The sequence below is a fragment of the Harpegnathos saltator genome, unplaced genomic scaffold (assembly GCF_003227715.2).
Source record: "Harpegnathos saltator strain DR-91 unplaced genomic scaffold, Hsal_v8.6 scaffold514, whole genome shotgun sequence".
NCBI classification, from domain to species: domain Eukaryota; kingdom Metazoa; phylum Arthropoda; class Insecta; order Hymenoptera; family Formicidae; genus Harpegnathos; species Harpegnathos saltator.
This window is the reverse complement of record NW_020230332.1, coordinates 552,420-570,000: the sequence shown is the minus strand read 5'-3', so window position 1 is coordinate 570,000 and position 17,581 is coordinate 552,420. Positions and strand designations below refer to the sequence as shown.

The 17,581-nt window shown below is 49.1% G+C and overlaps 1 protein-coding gene across 1 annotated transcript in view; it reads left to right on the top strand.

The window, feature by feature from the left end:
• Fim (plastin-2 fimbrin) overlaps window positions 1-17,360 on the top strand; it is a 43,295-nt gene extending 25,935 nt beyond the window's left edge. The window contains exons 2-4 of the mRNA XM_011137743.3: window positions 11,958-12,388; window positions 12,715-13,933; window positions 14,223-17,360. Coding sequence (XP_011136045.1) covers window positions 11,958-12,388; window positions 12,715-13,933; window positions 14,223-14,429 — 1,857 coding nt within the window. The 3' untranslated portion in view covers window positions 14,430-17,360. The remainder of the gene's footprint in view (window positions 1-11,957; window positions 12,389-12,714; window positions 13,934-14,222) is intronic.
• The last annotated feature ends 221 nt before the right edge of the window (window positions 17,361-17,581 follow it).

Below are 17,581 nucleotides of genomic sequence, written 5' to 3'. Positions count from 1 at the left end.
GGAGGAGTAATTGCTCTCGACCCCTCGACAGGCCTCGCATTCTTCTTCCGATTCCGAGCTCGAAATTCCGTCAACGATACGGATCGCGCGGATTCCGCCGAGGTGTGTCTAGGTCGACGAGTCGCGTCATTTCTTTTCCCACCTTGGCGATTCCAGCCGGCGATGTGACATTGATATTAGCCGTCGTTTAACGCGTCGATCGTCTATGTACTATGATTTCACCGGGTATATTTCCGATTGACTTGCGGATAAAGCGAGGCCAATTGCAGCCGGTTGAACATGCGGTTAACTGAAGGAGGGAGTTATAACAATTGATTAACAAACGTGTTTAACGAACATAACGGCAAACAGGAAGCGTTACGTATTCATTGTTGATTCGGGCTAAATGAAGTTTAATCGAGTTCTGAATAAAACCCGAAGCAATTATTTTGGGGATATCAACGCGACAGCCAATAATTGCATTCAGCAGAGAAAGCCGCTTCGCAGCTGTTGCGAAATTCGTGAAACTAATTGGCGTAAATTTAGTTAAATTTGAATTCAACTTAATTTAAATTAATTGAAATTGAAATTTGACTTAATGTTAATTTTAATGTAACCAAATCCAAAGAGCATGCACCGCTCAGATTCACGAATTTTACACAACAGTTGCAAAACAGTAGTAGCCATTGTGTCGACGCAAACGTAACTCCAGCCCACGAGTGACATTCGCCGCGAAATCTTCAGAGTCAATAAACATTTCTGACTTCCGATAGGTAAACAAGTAAATTCACGTCCGTGTTCCTTTCTCCACTTGTTACATCGAGCCGACGAAATCTGGAAACATGCTTGCGGCGCGGAGATGGAGTCGATTCGCGCAGACGGAGAAATATCTCAATTTTACCGTCCATCAGTTTGCCCGTCACGATGTGGTAACGTTCCTCTCTCGAATCCAATCCTACACACGTAGGAGGCATCTTCGGATGACGTAGCGATGCGGTTGCCTTGGAAGAGCGAGAAAATCGCATAGCAGCCGTGCGTTCGCGGAAAATTGCATTTACTCGTCACGGTCGTTCGGCTCGCACTCGGAAACGGCCACGCTTAAGAAGACGTAAGCAAACTTATTGATTTTATCTGGCGCCTCATGAACGCACCTCGCCAACGACAACATTGTTTCACCGCCCGGCGGGAAATTGTGTACGATCGTGCAGCAGCGTGCGATAATTTTCAATCGTTGAAGGGAGAAAACGATTTCCTTAGAACGGGGAAAAATCTCCTCGACCGAGCAGGACGAGATGCCGCCGACGAAAAATTATCTCAGTTACCTGAGATGACTGAAAATATTAGTCTGAGCATTGAGCCGCATCGAAGGCCGGTCGAGATAACTAACAGCTGACATGAGCAGAAGCTCTCCTCCTCCTCCTGCGCGGAGGAGACGTTTAAGTTAAGTGAAAGAATTTTCTCCTGAAATACGAACGCGGCGACGCGGAAAGTCCGGCTTGCGGTGGTCAGAACTCCGGCGGAATGTCATCAAGATTTCCGCTTAAACAGAATCCCGGCATTTCCCGGCGGGATCGCTGGATCGCGTTCATATATCGCGCCGGCAAATTGCTTCAATGCGAACCGAACGGATTTCCCTCCGTGCGCGCGGAAATCTCTCACGAGCGAATTTGTCCCACCCGGCAAAGTGCCCCGGACAAAACTCAATTACGCTAATGAGAAATTTAATTGCACCGCTAACGGTGCTCGCTCTCGCCTCTTCGAAGCGAGCGATCGCTTCCGTCATCGAAGCCATTAGCTCAAAGGTCGTCCTGTTGAATTACGATTAAGGTTTCTCTTTAAGGTTTATCTGCCGCGATCGCCGCTCGCGGCGAATCTCCGTCGCGGTGGATTTCGAGGGAAATCCCCCGCGAAGACGCTCCGCCGAAAGTGTGCTCTCGTTCGCGTGCGTTTTCCGCACGGCAAGCTCGCCTTTTATCGCGTATCTTTATCTTCGCTGCGCGCGCGCGCGCGCGCGCGCTCACGCGATCAAGTCGTCGTCCGCGCCCGAGCGATGCGCGCAAGAAGCGCACGGTGTGTTATTACGACACATTAAGGCCAATGTTATAACTCGTTTCACCGGGGGCACATAATGAACGTGGGCACTCGCCCTAATCGAGATTGTCTATTAACGCGCCCGCGAGTGCCAACACTACCGGTCGCTTTGGCACACCTTTCCCGTGGCGCGGCTGGTAATTCAATCGCGATTTCCGCGGAAGGACGCGCGGCACGCAGCGGCGGAGGGGCGGGGAGAAGGGGACACGTGGTGTGCAATGCGATGCCGGGCGAAACCAGTTCTCAGGATAAAAGCGAGGGAGAGAGAGAGAGAGGGGGGGGGAGAGGGAGAACGACAGAGAAAAGTCTGACCCCGACAATGTTCTCTCGCTTCTACAGGGTGTCCGCTACGATCCGCTGTCTCGCTATCCTTTGCCGAATATTCGATTCGCGATCATCAAGCGATAAAAAAGAAGGAGGGAAGATCGCAACTTGGCGATCCGAAGACGAGGATCGCGTTGATTATCGTCTCGCGCGGGGGAGGAAGAGGAAGAGAGAAATGCGTCTGGGGCGATCGACCGGTCGCGAATTACATCCCGGGCAAAAAATTGTTACAGGGTCGTCCTCATGAAATATAAGGATCTTTTAAGGACGCTTTGGATCGAGTTTTGTTATAGAAAATTAATAAGATCTGAAGCGTGTCGTAATAAAATTGTGTCATAGTTTAGTATTGTTTTAGTAGGTACGCTCTGTATCTGATTCTTTAATTATACCGCAATTAAAAACAAATTTTATTAGTTTTATTGGTTGCCATATTCATTAGTCTCTTCCGAGGATTTTTCTAGTATCGCCTTCGTTTTGAAATGCAGCAAACTTCGATGAAAGCGGTAGCAGGATTTTTATGCGTAAAGAATGCTATATTTTATTGTAAAATATGCTATATTTCTAAAATAAAAAAAGTCTCGTTGTATAACTAACAAACAGTTACAAAGCAATCAAGAAATTACAGTCTAATTTTCTTGGAACGAAAAGAATAAATATTTTTACTCAAGCGATAATGAAAAAATATTCCTTGCAAGGCTCTGTTAATGTTGCCTTATATAAGGATCCGTTAAACGATTTGTCACACGATTATCTCGCAGGGTTCTTGTCTTTCTATTTCTAGGGCCTGATTAATGTTAGGGAAAAATAATCAGGCCCTTGTTGGAGGTTCCATTAAGTTCTCTACTCTCGGGATCACGGAGAAGGATTACGAAGGAGGAGAACGCGAGAGCCGGCGGCCGCGTTGTGCGGTCGATAAGCCGCGTCGACACGCGAGGGAGAAAGGATCGGCGTTTCGGCACTCTCTCGAATGTAAATCGAACGCGCGCGACGCTCGCGATTCGAGAGTTCGTGCACAAGTGAGGCATTATACAAACAGCCCGAAAGTAGGCAACGAGTGTACTCGGTGTTGCGTATTTACTCTCATCGGGCTGCGGGTAAAAGAGAAATGTGCGAGAAGCGCGCGATCGAATGCAAAGTGAATGGTCGCGTGCGGCGCGGCGTGTCCTCCCGGTTTGCCTCGCGCTTCGCGCGAGTTCGTGGATAAGCGGGGAGATCCCCGTGCAGATATGTCGAACGCACGAAGACGACTTCCGAGTATTTCGCGTATTGACGTAGTAGTCGCTTGAAATTCGCCTCGCGTGGTGCACCCGAGTCTGCATTTGTCACTTGAACCGGATAACGCACGGAAGATCTTTCGCCGGTGAGGGAGATACTTGGCCGAGCGAGAAAACATTTCCCGCTGAAATATGATCGACGATACGGAAGTTCCGGCGGAACTTGTCAGGATTCGGTCGAAGTTGTCAACTTGAGCAGAATTCCGGTGTATCTCCTCGAAATGTCCCCGATTGTCGTTGATGTTTCGGCAGAAGACTGCTTTGTTCAGCCAAACTCACTTCTCTCTGTGCGACTCTGCGCGGTACTACTTACGCTCTCGATGTAACTTGCGAACATTCGGCGCGAAAGCGCCCGACTGTAAATTCAAATCCGAGCAAACACGGACATCTGGGAATCCGCGCGGAGAGACGAAGGCTCGCTTGAATTAACGCGACAGTGAGGGCGAGCCAGGCGCTCGAAGGCGGACAGAATGTCTGTCTGCTCCTTACGAGTATAAATCTCGGGGAACGTCAGACGCCGATTTGTTGCCGATTTTTTATAGTTATTTTTTATGTCAAAACATGAAGAAATCTGTGGTGGATTTTTAGCTTAAATTAATTTTTCAATTCTCTCGAAATTTTTCGAGTCTTGCACAAGTGCACTATTTTATATATATTTAAAACAATATTTCTTAAAAAAATATATATATATATCTGATTTGTTGAGACTTGCACACACACACACACACACACACACACACACGTGTCGCCGATTACGAATCAGAATTTTTGCAAAATTCAAAATGGCGGATCTAATATGGCTGACGTCATTGTTGAAAAAGTGTTCGGTTTTACATTCGACGTTGGGTCACTCTTTTGGCTCACTATCCAACAAACAACTTCATTTTAACGTCAAAATCTGGAATAAGAAATGAACAGAAAACTTGAGAAATTTTGAGAAAATTAATTTAAGCTAAAAATGATATAACAAATTTCTTTATATTTTGACGTTAAAACTAACTAAAAAAAAAATTGCAAAAAGCAAATCGGCGTGTGACCCGAGGTTCCCCGAGGTTTACTTGTTAGAGTCGCGCGATCCTGCTTCCTGCGGTCGAAACGCGTTTCTCGTTAGTCGACTCAAGCAAAGCGTGGAGCGACGCGAGAGTGGATTCCGCGTGATTCCCGCCGTCGATTTCTGCGCACGAGGAGATGACACGCAATTTCCCCCCGCGGTATCAGTGGTTATTTTTGTGTTCGACGGACGCAGGATACGATAAGTCGTCTTCCTAAAACCGCGCCTATCAACGTGACGTCGGAAACCTGCGTGGCGATCACGCTTCCTTCCGGTCATCGTCGAGTTCTCGGAGATGTTCTCGCTGCCTCGCATATCGACGGACTCTCCGATTATTTTCGTCGTACATCTCTCTTCGGAGGCGCGCCTTCGGAGGGAACAATCGGAGCAGTCGCCGTCCCGTTCTCGTATGCGTTACAGAAACGCGGCCCGCAGCTCCCGCGCCGTCCCGCAGGCGGCAGGTGCACAATGCCAGGTGCCAGTGGAACCTGCAGAGAACGCCCATACAACAACCGGTGCGCCCGGGGATCGCCGGGAAAACTGAAACGCGTTATCGCTCGATAACGGAAATCACGAATCGCGATCGGAGCACTGCCGGAGCGTCGAATCGCGTCGAGCGGCAGAAATTTACAAGCGCGCCAAGTACACGCCCGTCCGGCCCCATCGTTGTTTTTCCCACGCGAGCGACTGACGTGTATGTGTGTGTGTGTGTGTGTGAGCCGCATTGTTATTTAGTTTCTTCTCTATTTTCCAACTGAGACACGATGTACATGCGAAAAACTCGGCGAAAAACGCACATTGTGATATCACGTCGTCGACGTTTTTTCGTAACACACTTTAGTGTTACTCACCTGTCAGATTTTTCGTCGACGTCCGTCCGACGACGACATCGCGAAAGGCGACAATTCGCCTTTGTGCCATTGCTCGCATACGTTGCGACGTAATTTCCGAGCGAACAACGTTCGCGATTTTCGCTCACCGTTTATCTGAGAGACGGTAATTGCAAAAACTCCTCCCTGTTACAAAAATCCTATCTATTAAAAAAGAAAAAAAAAAGATAAAAACCGGTTGCCGATGTTGAGAAAAAATCATCGAACATCGATTAGCGGTGTAAAAATAAAATCACCGTAGGACATTGATTAATCGAAAACAAATTGTCGGTTCTTTTGATCAATCGATGAAAATCCTCAGCGCACGTAAGTTCGCTGTCTGTTCCCCGGATTCCAACCGCCGCGCGTGTTCCCCGTCGATGCGTCGGCAAATCGCCGCGGATTTCCATCGCGAAGCGAGCTCGTACGTCTCTTCTTTTCTTTTCACGTGGGAAACGCCGACGACAGGAAACGTTCGGCTCTCGTCGGACTCTCTCTCTCTCTCTCTCTCTCTCTCTCTCTCTCTCTCTCTCTCTCTCTCTCTCTCTCTCTCTCTCTCTCTCTCTCTCTCTCTCTCGCTCTCTTTTCCGCCGCTCTTACAGTCGTGGCATGTCCGTTATGCATGCGCGGAAGAACCGCGTTAAAGGAAGCAGCTCGCGCGCATTTCCTCGCGTTTTGCGCGTTCTCTCTCTCTCTCTCTCTCTCTCTCTCTCTCCGTCTCTCTTCACCTCGTTTCTCAACGCGGTGTAGGACGATTTCATCGGAGAAAGGACGAAAGGTGGTCGTTAACGTCGACGCGAACGAGACAAGGGAGAGAAAAACACTCGCGTCGTTCGAGTGGGGCCGTCAAGCGCGAAGGTGGCGGGCAAAATGGCGCGAACGAAATAACGCCGGCGCAAGCCGTGTAACATACCGTGTAGCACAAGGAAGCAAAATAAATATTTGGTTATGTACTCGACTCGTGTATCGGGAGCCCGTGCAGCACGATAAGCATACGTAAAAGTCGGATAACCGCGTATCTGCCGACATTATGCGCCGTGTGGAGCACCATCGACACAATGTTATTACCATGCGATAGAGAGAGAGAGAGAGAGAGAGAGAGAGAGAGAGAGAGAGAGAGAGAGAGAGAGAGAGGAAAGGCGCTTTTAGCTTTTAGATATAACATTTCCGACTGCCACCGTATATCTTATCTCGGTCGCGCTATTATGAAATCATCGATAGGCACGCTATCGAGCCGGATCACCGACTACCTTCGCGAAGACGCATCACGCAGGACTTCCTCGACGCTTCTGTCTTATCGTCCGACGATCGTCACGCTGCGGCACGCGAGGGATTATTTTATTATCTCGCTCCCGATACAGACAGAGTCCAGTGGACTCGCGAGAAGCACCGCGTGTGAATCACGGCTCGACGTGTCTTTTTGCGTAACCGGTGACGTCTGATCCGGTTAAAGTCGACGCTGGAGACGATGGCGTCGCGCGTGACGCGCGATGACACGCTCCTCTCCTCCTCGTCGACTCACCTGCGGCTCGACGTCGGGCCCTCGAATTTCGCGTCGTCCGCTCGTACGTGACTCGGAAAATCCCCGCGTGAGGGGCAGCGGCTCGCGGATCTTATTCCAGGACTCTGCGACGATCTCTTCTGCCGATTTCTCGACGAGGACGCGCGATAAGTCCTCGTTGTTCCCAAATGCATAGGTCGCATCGCAGTGCCACTCGAGCCACTCGACCTGCTTCTAGGGATGTCGCGCGCGCGCGCGCGTGCGATTTTTTTCACTTACATCCCATTTCCACGTTATCGTGCGATCGATAAGGCCGATAAGCTATCGTGACATGGCCAGTCTGTTTCTGCGTGTCGCGCGAGCCTGAGCGCTTTTTCCGCGAGCCAGGAACCCGCCCGCCTCTGTCCGCCGCCGACATGGAAATTTTTAAGTTGAAACGGTGGGACGTCGTGGAGGAGTACTTTCAGGATTTCGAACAGCTATTTAAGTTAGTGAGTGCACTCAGCTTCCATTTTCTCGGGTTTCCTCGCGGCACGCTCCGCCACTGGCACGGGAGCGAGCGAGCGAGCGAGCGAGCGAGAGAGAGAGAGAGAGAGGGAGAGAGAAAGACGATAGTCTCGATAAAGTCTCTTTGCTCAGGGCGTTAACTCAGCGACGTTAACCAAGGAACTTTTGGTCCGAGAAAAGCCAAAGACCCGGGGGAATACCGACGGAGGAGGGCGGGAGGGCTCGTTTGTACAGGGAATTTTCGTTGCCGGAGCAGAGAGAGAGAGCTGGCGCGCTCTGTTGTAATACGAATCCTCCCGACTAATTAGATGCGCTCGCTGTGAAACCTTGTCACACGACGCGCCGTCAAGGACAGTCGATACGTGCGCCGTAAAATGGAATTAAATTGCATTAATCGAGAGAGAGAGAGAGAGAGAGAGAGAGAGAGAGCCACGGTCAATAAAGACCGCCGTTCTCCTCTCGTGATATCTCGATATCTGAGAAAATAATTCGTCGATTCTTCTTCTTGCGATCGAATCTCTTCCCTCATCTCCTCCCGCGACTCGCTGATCAATCCTCATCGCGGCAACTGGCACGTTTCGCGTAAATAAAATAGAATATAGCATCTTTTTTGCATCAACAAATTGTACAATGCAGCTCGTACAAATGATCAAAGACAGGAGAATCCTCTCGTTAATTTACGCATCGTCAATTTTCCATCGTCTCAAAATTTGGAGCTGCTTCGAGGCGCCGAAACTCGATGAGCAAAATTGGGGCAATTCTTTATCGAGGCTGAGAGAGAAGCGGGAAAAGCGCTCGATTAGTAGTCGCCTTCTCGCTCTCCGAGACCCTTCGAGGCTACCGTCAAATATCAGCCTGAGCCAACTTTTCACAGCAAAGTATATGTGAGGATTGATTTGTTTTATCACGATATTGTCGCCACTGATAGTGTAAAGAAATACCTATGAAATTAGTATCGCCATTGTGGTTGGATTTTTTAATAAGATCGCAAATTCGCGTGGGATGAAATTTCATCCATGGTAGCCTTTAAGGGTTAACCAAGCCGAACGGCGAGTTGGCTTGCGTGGTTTCGCATGAGTAAACGCACACGGGCCTGATTCACGCTCGCAGATATTCTCGCATAAATCGCGACTCGCATAAATCTCCGGGCCCCCCCGCGCGCGCGCGCGCTCTCCTCGAGCGCGAGGACGAGTTTCACGTCGGAACGGCTCGCGAGAAGTTCGTCGGGAACGAAATGTTAATCAGCCGCTTCGCGAGGGCACTTGTCGGGAATGGGTATAAGGAACTGCCGATTGACCCCGATGCTGCGGTCTTCCGAGAAGCCTCCTCGCACACGTGGCCGTTCCCGCCGTCGTTCGCGGCCGCGTCGTTACCGTATGTACGCCTATTGTTTCCGCGAGAAACTGCGACGTCTACGGGCGCCGTCTGGATACGCTCGCGGATCCTAGCGGAATTTTTCCCGCGGCCCGGATTTCTTCCGCACGCACGTCGGATTGTCTCTCGCGACGCGACGCCGGAGTCGCGCCTCGTGTTGGTCTCGTGGCTGCGTTTCTTACGCAACATCGCAACTTCCTTACGGGACGGCTGCGCGAGCGCGTAAATCGCGATGTAAAATCCTCGAGTGAAGAGAACGAGCCGCTTTAACCTTAATATTCCGAATCAATTTACCTAATACCTTCTTATTAAATTGTTGTGTAATTAAATAGCTTTTGGCGTATTACAAACGTAAGGAATGGGAAAATAAATTTTGGAAGAATTTAATGATTAAATTTTAAGCTGGTGCTTATATATATATATATATATATATATATACATACAGGGTGCTAAATTTCAAACGTAACAGGTAAAAAAGTACTCGAAAACTATGAAAGATAGCCCCTAAAGAAAGTTAAAACGCGTTCTCCATGATTTCGAAGGGGAAAGAGAATGGCATTATCAGTTTTTTATTTGGAGGTCATTTGCAAGGTCAGTTGAAGGTCAACTTAATTTTTGAAAATAGAAGGCCCAATTTTTTATTGTATCTTCTTTTTCTATCGATTAATTTCAACAACTTTTGTCTGAAACGTTTTTTATTTGCCTAATATTTTTTGAAATATTTAAGGAAAACTTGGTAACTTTTTCAACATTTAACTTACGATATCTCGCTAACTATTCGTCGAAAGAAAAAATAGTATTAGACTTTTTCTTAACCTTACTTGCTATCAAGAATATATTACTATAACAGTGCCCTAACTTTTGTTAACTTATCGACCTTTGGAAATTTCAAAATTATTAAATTAATATATATATATATATATACAAGCATCGACAAGAATGTAGGATAAGACGGATAAAGCTCTAAAACGTACGAGCATTTATATATAAAGCGGTACTTTTAAGTACCGTCAAGATGTAAAGGGTAATCTCGGGACTTTGCTTTGGCGTGCTTTGTTTCCGGGGGATGTTCTCGAAATCGACGTATACGAGACTCGACTGTAAAACCCGGAGATCGGTCTTTGCCGCGATCGGAGCTTACAATTTCTCTCCAACTGCGATACTTTCCGGGAGAAAGCCCCCGGGTATCTTATTTGTAGACTATATTATAGATAGCGCTCGTGTGCGCTAAAATCGCACGGACCAACGCGACGTGTTTGCCTAGCGAGAGCAAGCAGCCTTTCGACGAAGAGCCGAAAGAATCCCGACGGCCGAGCTAAGGATTTACGACGGCTCAGCCGGGACGCGTTTATTGGCCGGGACGGGCACGTCGGGTGCAACCTCGGGGAAGTATCACGGAAGTGGCGAATTTTCGAGAAATATCTGAGACACGACGGCAGTGGGCAAAATAAAACAAGCAGACAGAATTTTCAGCAGGAACCGACGTAACGGCAGCGAAATCTGACCGCGACGAGGAGGGGTACGATTTCCTCCCGGTCGTTTCCGTCGACGCCGCGCGCTTCTTGCAACTTTGCTGCGTGCCGCAAAAGAGTAAAGACATGTACGTCGTGCCGGTGAATGACCGGTGAGAGAGCAAAGCGCGGGGGTATTCTCGATTTCGGATTTCCCCGCCTTCGCTCGCACTCGCCGCCTGTAAGAGCAAGAGCGATTACGTTGAAGCGCGACATCCGCCGCCGTCGCCGCCGTACATCCACCGGCGCACTGAAGAAACAAAGAAATAACCGCACAATAGAGCGGGCCGTGTCGGTTAATGCGGTAGGCTTCTTCTCACGTCCGTTCGGCTCCAAGCAGCGTTATCCCTTGATTATCGCGGTGCCTTACGAAACTTGTTAATGCTCGTTACCGCGCGCGCGCGTCCTGATCATTAAATTAATTGCATTTTATTATCCGCACGCATGTGATCATTCGTCTTCTCTAATGGACGTGCTCCTGCGCGACGGAAGCGCGCGAGCTCTACCGTAATGGCTCCCCGCGGCGACGCCCCGCCGCTGAGGGTGCTCGATGGCGCAAGTTTGACTCCGGCTTATCATTCGGCCGACGTGGATCGTTACTCAAGCCCGGCCGCGCGGCAAGGAAGTAGCCCCGGAAAGAATCCTTGAATCACGCGTCAGTTATATTCGCAATCGACGTCGGGTCGTGAGAAAGAGAAACGAGAACCGCGACCCGCGCGAATCGTATCGACACGACACGTCGTCGTCGTCGTCGGTCGTCAAAGTGAAGTGAAATTAAAGTTTACTTTATAAGTACATCAATGGGGGGAGGGGGGTACTTAACCTCGTGATATGAATGAATAAAAAGAAAAATTAAATTCAAGTTCAGGAGGACCTTGAGAATTATCTATTTTATTAAAAGCCTAGGAAACTGTACGGTATGAATGAATAAATAAGAAAAATTGAATTCAAGTTCAGGAGGACCTTGAGAATTATTTTTTTTTTCTATTAAAAGCCTAGCAAGCTGTACAATACGAATGAATAAATAAGAAAAATTAAATTCAAGTTCAGGAGGATCTTGAGAATTTATCTTTTTTTATCGAAAACCTAGGAAACTGTACAGTATATGAATGAATAAATAAGAAAAATTAAATTCAGGAGGACCTTGAGAATGATCCCTTTTTATTAAAAACCTAGAAAGCTGTACAATCGTGACCAGACTGGCTCGATCTAACAATTTGTCTCCGATAATCCGCTCCGCTCTGTGACGAATGTATTCTCGGAGCGGAGCGCCGCAAGAATTACTTCGTGCGCGTGTCTGCTCGGTCTTTTGCTCCATTTAGTTCGGGAATTGCGAAAGAAATCCGTTGGCTCCCTTGCAAATCCGTGGACGTCCGTGGACTTTTGCGTACTCGGCTTTGCGCGCGCGTCTCACGACGTATGACATATTCAGCGACGGCAATGCTTGACGCTTTTTCCTTTCTTCTCGGCCGACAGATCGACGCGAATGGAGACGGCTTCATCAACGTCACCGAGCTGCGTAACGCGTTGGACGTGTGCGGCTTCAAGATGCCGGGCTACAAGGTGCGCCAGATGATCGAGGAGTACGACGACAAGCAGCAGCTGGAGCACAAAGGTCGGCTCTCGTTCGAGGAGTTCGAGAAGCTCTGCAAGGAGCTGAAGGCCAACGAACTCGGCTCCACGTTCAAGCAGGTCGTCTCGAAGAAGGAGAACCTCGAGACCCTGGGCGGCATCTCCGAAGCGTCCAGCGAGGGCACCACGCACTCCGTCAGGCTCGAGGAACAATTGGCGTTCAGCGACTGGATCAACACCAATCTGTCGCACGACCCTGACCTGAAGCACCTGCTGCCGATCGACGCCGAGGGGAAGACACTCTACGAGAAAGTCAAGGACGGAATTTTGCTCTGGTACGCCTTGAAACGATCTTGCTGTTTCCTCATAGCGGATCTTTGGTTACCAATTTGGAATTGGCGCTTTCCTTGGCGCGGAAAATTTGGTCGAGAAATAACGTAGCTTATATAACGTTCCGATTAATTTAAAGAATTGCTCCTTGGTCTCCTCTGGTAAGGTTCTTGTAAATAAATAGACTAATCGAACAAGAAGAGATATTTGTAAAGCCGGACTCGAAACAAATGTACCTGAAGAGACGTATCAGAAACGTAAATGTTGGTTGACGAGGTAACCGACTATGAGCCAATTAGCCGGGAAACTAACTTTCCGTTTCGCGTTTCAGTAAAATAATCAACCACTCCTGCCCGGACACGATTGACGAGCGAACCATCAACAAGAAGAATCTGACGTTGTACAAGAAACACGAGAACTTAACGCTGGCTCTGTCCTCGGCCCAGGCTATAGGCTGCAATATCATAAACATCGACGCCCACGACCTCACGAAAGGTTCGCCGCATTTGGTGCTGGGTCTGCTGTGGCAGATCATCCGAATCGGTTTGTTCAACCAGATCACTCTGGAGAACTGTCCCGGCTTGGCCACGCTTCTGCGGGACGGCGAACGCATCGAGGACCTGTTGAAGCTCTCGCCAGAGTCCATTCTGCTCCGATGGGTGAACCATCACCTGGAGAACGCTGGCATCGCCAGAAGGTGCAACAACTTCCAGTCCGACATCACGGACTCTGAGGTGTACACCTATCTCATCAAGCAGATCGCACCTAGCACGACCGGCGTCACATTGGAAGCGTTGATGGAGCCGAACCACATGTCCAGGGCGGAAATCATGCTTCAGCAGGCGGCGAAACTGGGCTGCCGCAGTTTCGTCACACCCAGCGACGTGGTGAACGGCATCTACAAGCTTAATCTGGCCTTCGTCGCCAATATGTTTAACAATTATCCTGGACTCGACAAGCCCGAGAGTAACATCGAGGGTCTGGAGTCGCTGGAGGAGACGAGGGAAGAGAAGACTTACAGGAACTGGATGAACTCAATGGGCGTAGCGCCGCACGTTAATTGGCTCTACTCCGACCTGGCTGACGGTCTGGTGATATTCCAGCTTTACGATATCATCAAGCCGGGCACAGTGAACTGGAACAAGGTGCACAAGAAGTTTACCAAGCTGAGGAAGTTCATGGAGAAGTTGGAGAACTGCAATTACGCCGTCGAGCTAGGCAAGCAGATGCATTTCTCGCTGGTAGGCATCGCTGGGCAGGACATCAACGACGGAAACGCGACTCTCACGTTGGCGCTGATCTGGCAACTGATGAGATCGTACACATTGTCGATTCTGACATCCTTAGCTGGCACCCAGGGCAGCACTCTCGTCGAGAAGGAGGTTGTCCAGTGGGTGAACTCGAAACTGCAAGCCGCAGGGAAATCCAGTAGTATCAAGGGTTTCCAGGATTACGCGATATCAGACGGCAAGGTCGTCCTCGATCTCATCGACGCCATCAAGCCTGGTTCGGTGAACTACGATCTCGTGAAGGAAGGAGGAACCGAGGGGGTAAGGATGCTCGATCAAGTCTTTCTCTTATCGTACATCTTTCTCCCGATGAGAAAGGAAATTATCTAAAGATCGGCTGGCCAGATCTCCCACTTGAAACTTAGAAATTAGTTCCGTATGCACCGGTAGTTCCGAGCGCGACCGGAAATCAATCGATTACGCGACGGAAACGCAGAACACTGCTCCAGGTGGATCGATGGGTTTCCCCTCTCCCTTCCCCGTCCCCCGTCTCCCAACGATGGTACGTTAGCGTGACTAATTGACGACTACCGGTCCTTTCGTTGCGCAGGAGAGCTTGGACAACGCCAAGTACGCGATATCCTTGGCCCGGAAGTGCGGGGCGCGCGTTTATGCGCTACCCGAGGACATCACCGAGGTGAAGCCGAAGATGGTGATGACGGTGTTCGCCTGCCTGATGGCGATGGACTACGTACCCAACATGGACTCGGTGAAGAACCAGCAAAACAACATCAACAACATGAACAACGGCCAATAATGTCGCGCCACCGACAGCGACGACGTGTCCCCATCTGCACGTGCCGTCACACGTTTTGTACACAGCGGACTTTCGACTGGCGGCGGGTCGCACCTTGCGCTTCTTCCACGAGCGTAATAACTGTATATACGTAGGCTAGGTTAGCTTGTTCTTTCGAAGAGAGTCTACTAGAGAAGAATCCGTGAGACGAGAAGGGGAAGCCTCTGGCAATCCCGACGACGACGACGATGACGATGACGACGACGACGACGACGACGATGACGATGACGAGATCGGTTCTCGTGTCGCGAGTCTATGGATTCGTTCTCGCATTCCATCGTCGCCCGTGAAGCAACTGTGCCGCCGACATAGGGGGGATGCGGGATGTTACGATAGCCTGACTTCCCGACTACCTTCGTGCGACCGACCGGGCTGATGGGCGGAATTCGTAAAGAGGAACGAGAAGAAGACGGTGCGCTTTGCGTTACGTTCGAGCAAGGAAATTGCGTTACCGTGAATCTTGGATACCTCGGTTAAGAATTATGTACAACATCTCGATGTATATTGATACATATGCGTATGTATAACGATTTCGTCAGCGACAAGGCGCCATTAACGACACATCTCGAAAAGTGCAAGATTATTCAAACAGGCGGCTTCTCGTAGGCGTCGAAACGCCAAGAAACGGCAACATTGAATACGACGTCTCGGAGTATTCAAGGTTCACGATAGAAGTCGAATACTTCTTCCGTGCCGGACGTGTGTTTTTCTTATCTCTTACAATACTATGTGGAAACCGCGCGCGGGCGCAAATCGTCGTTGCCGCATCGGATTGCCGTTACACGATCGCTCGACACTTTTCTACGACGTACGACTGATTATATCGTGTCTTACCCGCGCCAATGTGGGATTCTCCTTCTCCGTTGTTTCCGCATCGATCATATCAGCCGTCACTCCACACCACTTGTTGTACCGTGCGAACAGATTTATACAAATCGATTTTATACCGAGGGAAAGAACGCTTCGTCGCGCGCGCGAAGCGACCGGATTGTAGAGAAGCACTCTAGGAACCGTCGCGAAATATCCCCGGATTCCGGGCTAACGTTTCCACGCATCCTCACATCCACGTCAGGGTGCCTTCGATGTTGAATTGCAAGGCGATCAAGAGGCTGTTCGCGAACGCGGGAGGAGGTGCAATCAAAATGTCGAATATCGAAGCACAATAAGACAAGCGGTGATCTCCCCCTCGAGATGCCCCATCCTCGAGGAAAACGCGGCCTCCGTCGAGAGGAGCGAAGCTGTCGGGGCACCCTGCCTGCGTGCATTTTAACCGGACAAGGATCGTCCAGCGCGTACTGGGTATTCGGAGTACCCACCACAACGAGTCCAATTACACGAATTATACGGTACAGTCGTAAATTATACACTTAACACGAAGTATACATACGTATTTGATATAGCGGTAGACGTAAGAGATTTGTGATCTATTTAACTGTTACTTTTTACACACACACACACACAAAAACTTTACACAGGCTCTCTGAATCACACGCAGCATGTCTAAGCTCGAGCGTGATTCGCGCGCGAGCTTAGACCAAGCCTGCACCAAACTCTCATATCTCGTATTCATATTTTACACGCGATCGACACATATACATACACACACACACACACATACACACACATACGAGGAATTTTTCTACTACATTCCGCGCGGCTCTAACTGAAGGGAAGGAATCTTAGTTTCCGGGATAGGGAAAGAAGGCCTTTTTAAACGCTTTGAAATTTGCTGATTACACGCTATTAGCGCGATAATATCCTCTGTGTCACTAATCGTATTATATATTCGAGAAGCGTCAGTCGTCGATGACGGGTCGATGATGCGCGCCGCCGCGGGTGACGAACCGAGAGCGGCCGGTCGCGTTTCGACGTCACGTGCGCGACGACGCAGAAAAGGAATCATTGTAATCGTGCCATTATGAGTAGCCGAGGTAAAACGCGATCCGACGTTTGTACGGTATTTATAATCGAATCGGATTCAAAAAAAAGGAAGCAAGAAACGTACTTACCGCGCGTTTAACTCGCTGAACGCTGAAACGCTACGAATATACACACGTATATCTCCGCGGGATTAACGGGAAATATGACTGAGATTCTTTGCAGGAAATTTGTTTTCAGAGCGTTGAACCCTACTTGATATTTTTTCGTGAAACTTGCATTCGCGTTAAATTTTAAACATTGCTGTACGAGCAGCGGGCAAGAGGAGCGACGAAGTGGGGGGAGGCGAAGTGTGTCGATGGAAATTTCTTAGAAACGTAGCATACTTTAGCGAGCGATTGAATAAGTTTCACTGACTTGAGCACCAAGACCGATCATTGATTACATATTACGTACAGCTGCTAGGCTGCGTTGATTGCGTTACGGCAGGATTATCTGTATGCTGAATGTGCAAGACGAAAAGTGCAATGTGTGTGTGTTATCGATTTGTACATATATTGTATGTCGATTCGTATCGATTGCCCAATTTGAATCACTTTGTTGTCGCTAGATTGTCTTCTCAAGGTATTTCTCTTTGCATTATCGCACCGAAGAAGGAAGGAACCGAGATAGCGCTACGTGGACGCGTGATTGCGACGGTATTGATTAAGCGTTGACGTGTAATATGTAAGCGGATAAAGGGACAGAAACATTGAGAGTGAGAAAGAGAGAGAGAGAGAGAGAGAGAGAGAGTGAGTGAGTGAGTGAGTGAGGAAGAGAGAAACGGAATCACACACGAGACGGCGGGGGGGTTCCTCCGCGTCGGGTCGACGCGCGGGGTGTACGCGCGACTCTCCAAAATTCTCGAGGGCCATCTGCAATTTGACTAATTAGAACTAAGCACATCGCTGAATCGGTGAAGTAACTCTGCAAATCCGCGCGATCATCATTGTATACGTAAATTTCACGTATAGACACAACGCGCGCGCGCGCGCGCGCACACGTGCATTCCGTTTCTGTTTGCGCGTGCGTGTGCGTGCGAACATGAACATGCGTCCATCGTTCTAGTTATAATTTAATGTATGCGTAATTTAAATAAAAAAAAAATTTACTACACATACCGATGCTTGTCACCTTGCCGTCAGCTTGTGGCGAGAGAGTTGTGGCGATCGGCGCGATTAACGCGGATCTATCTT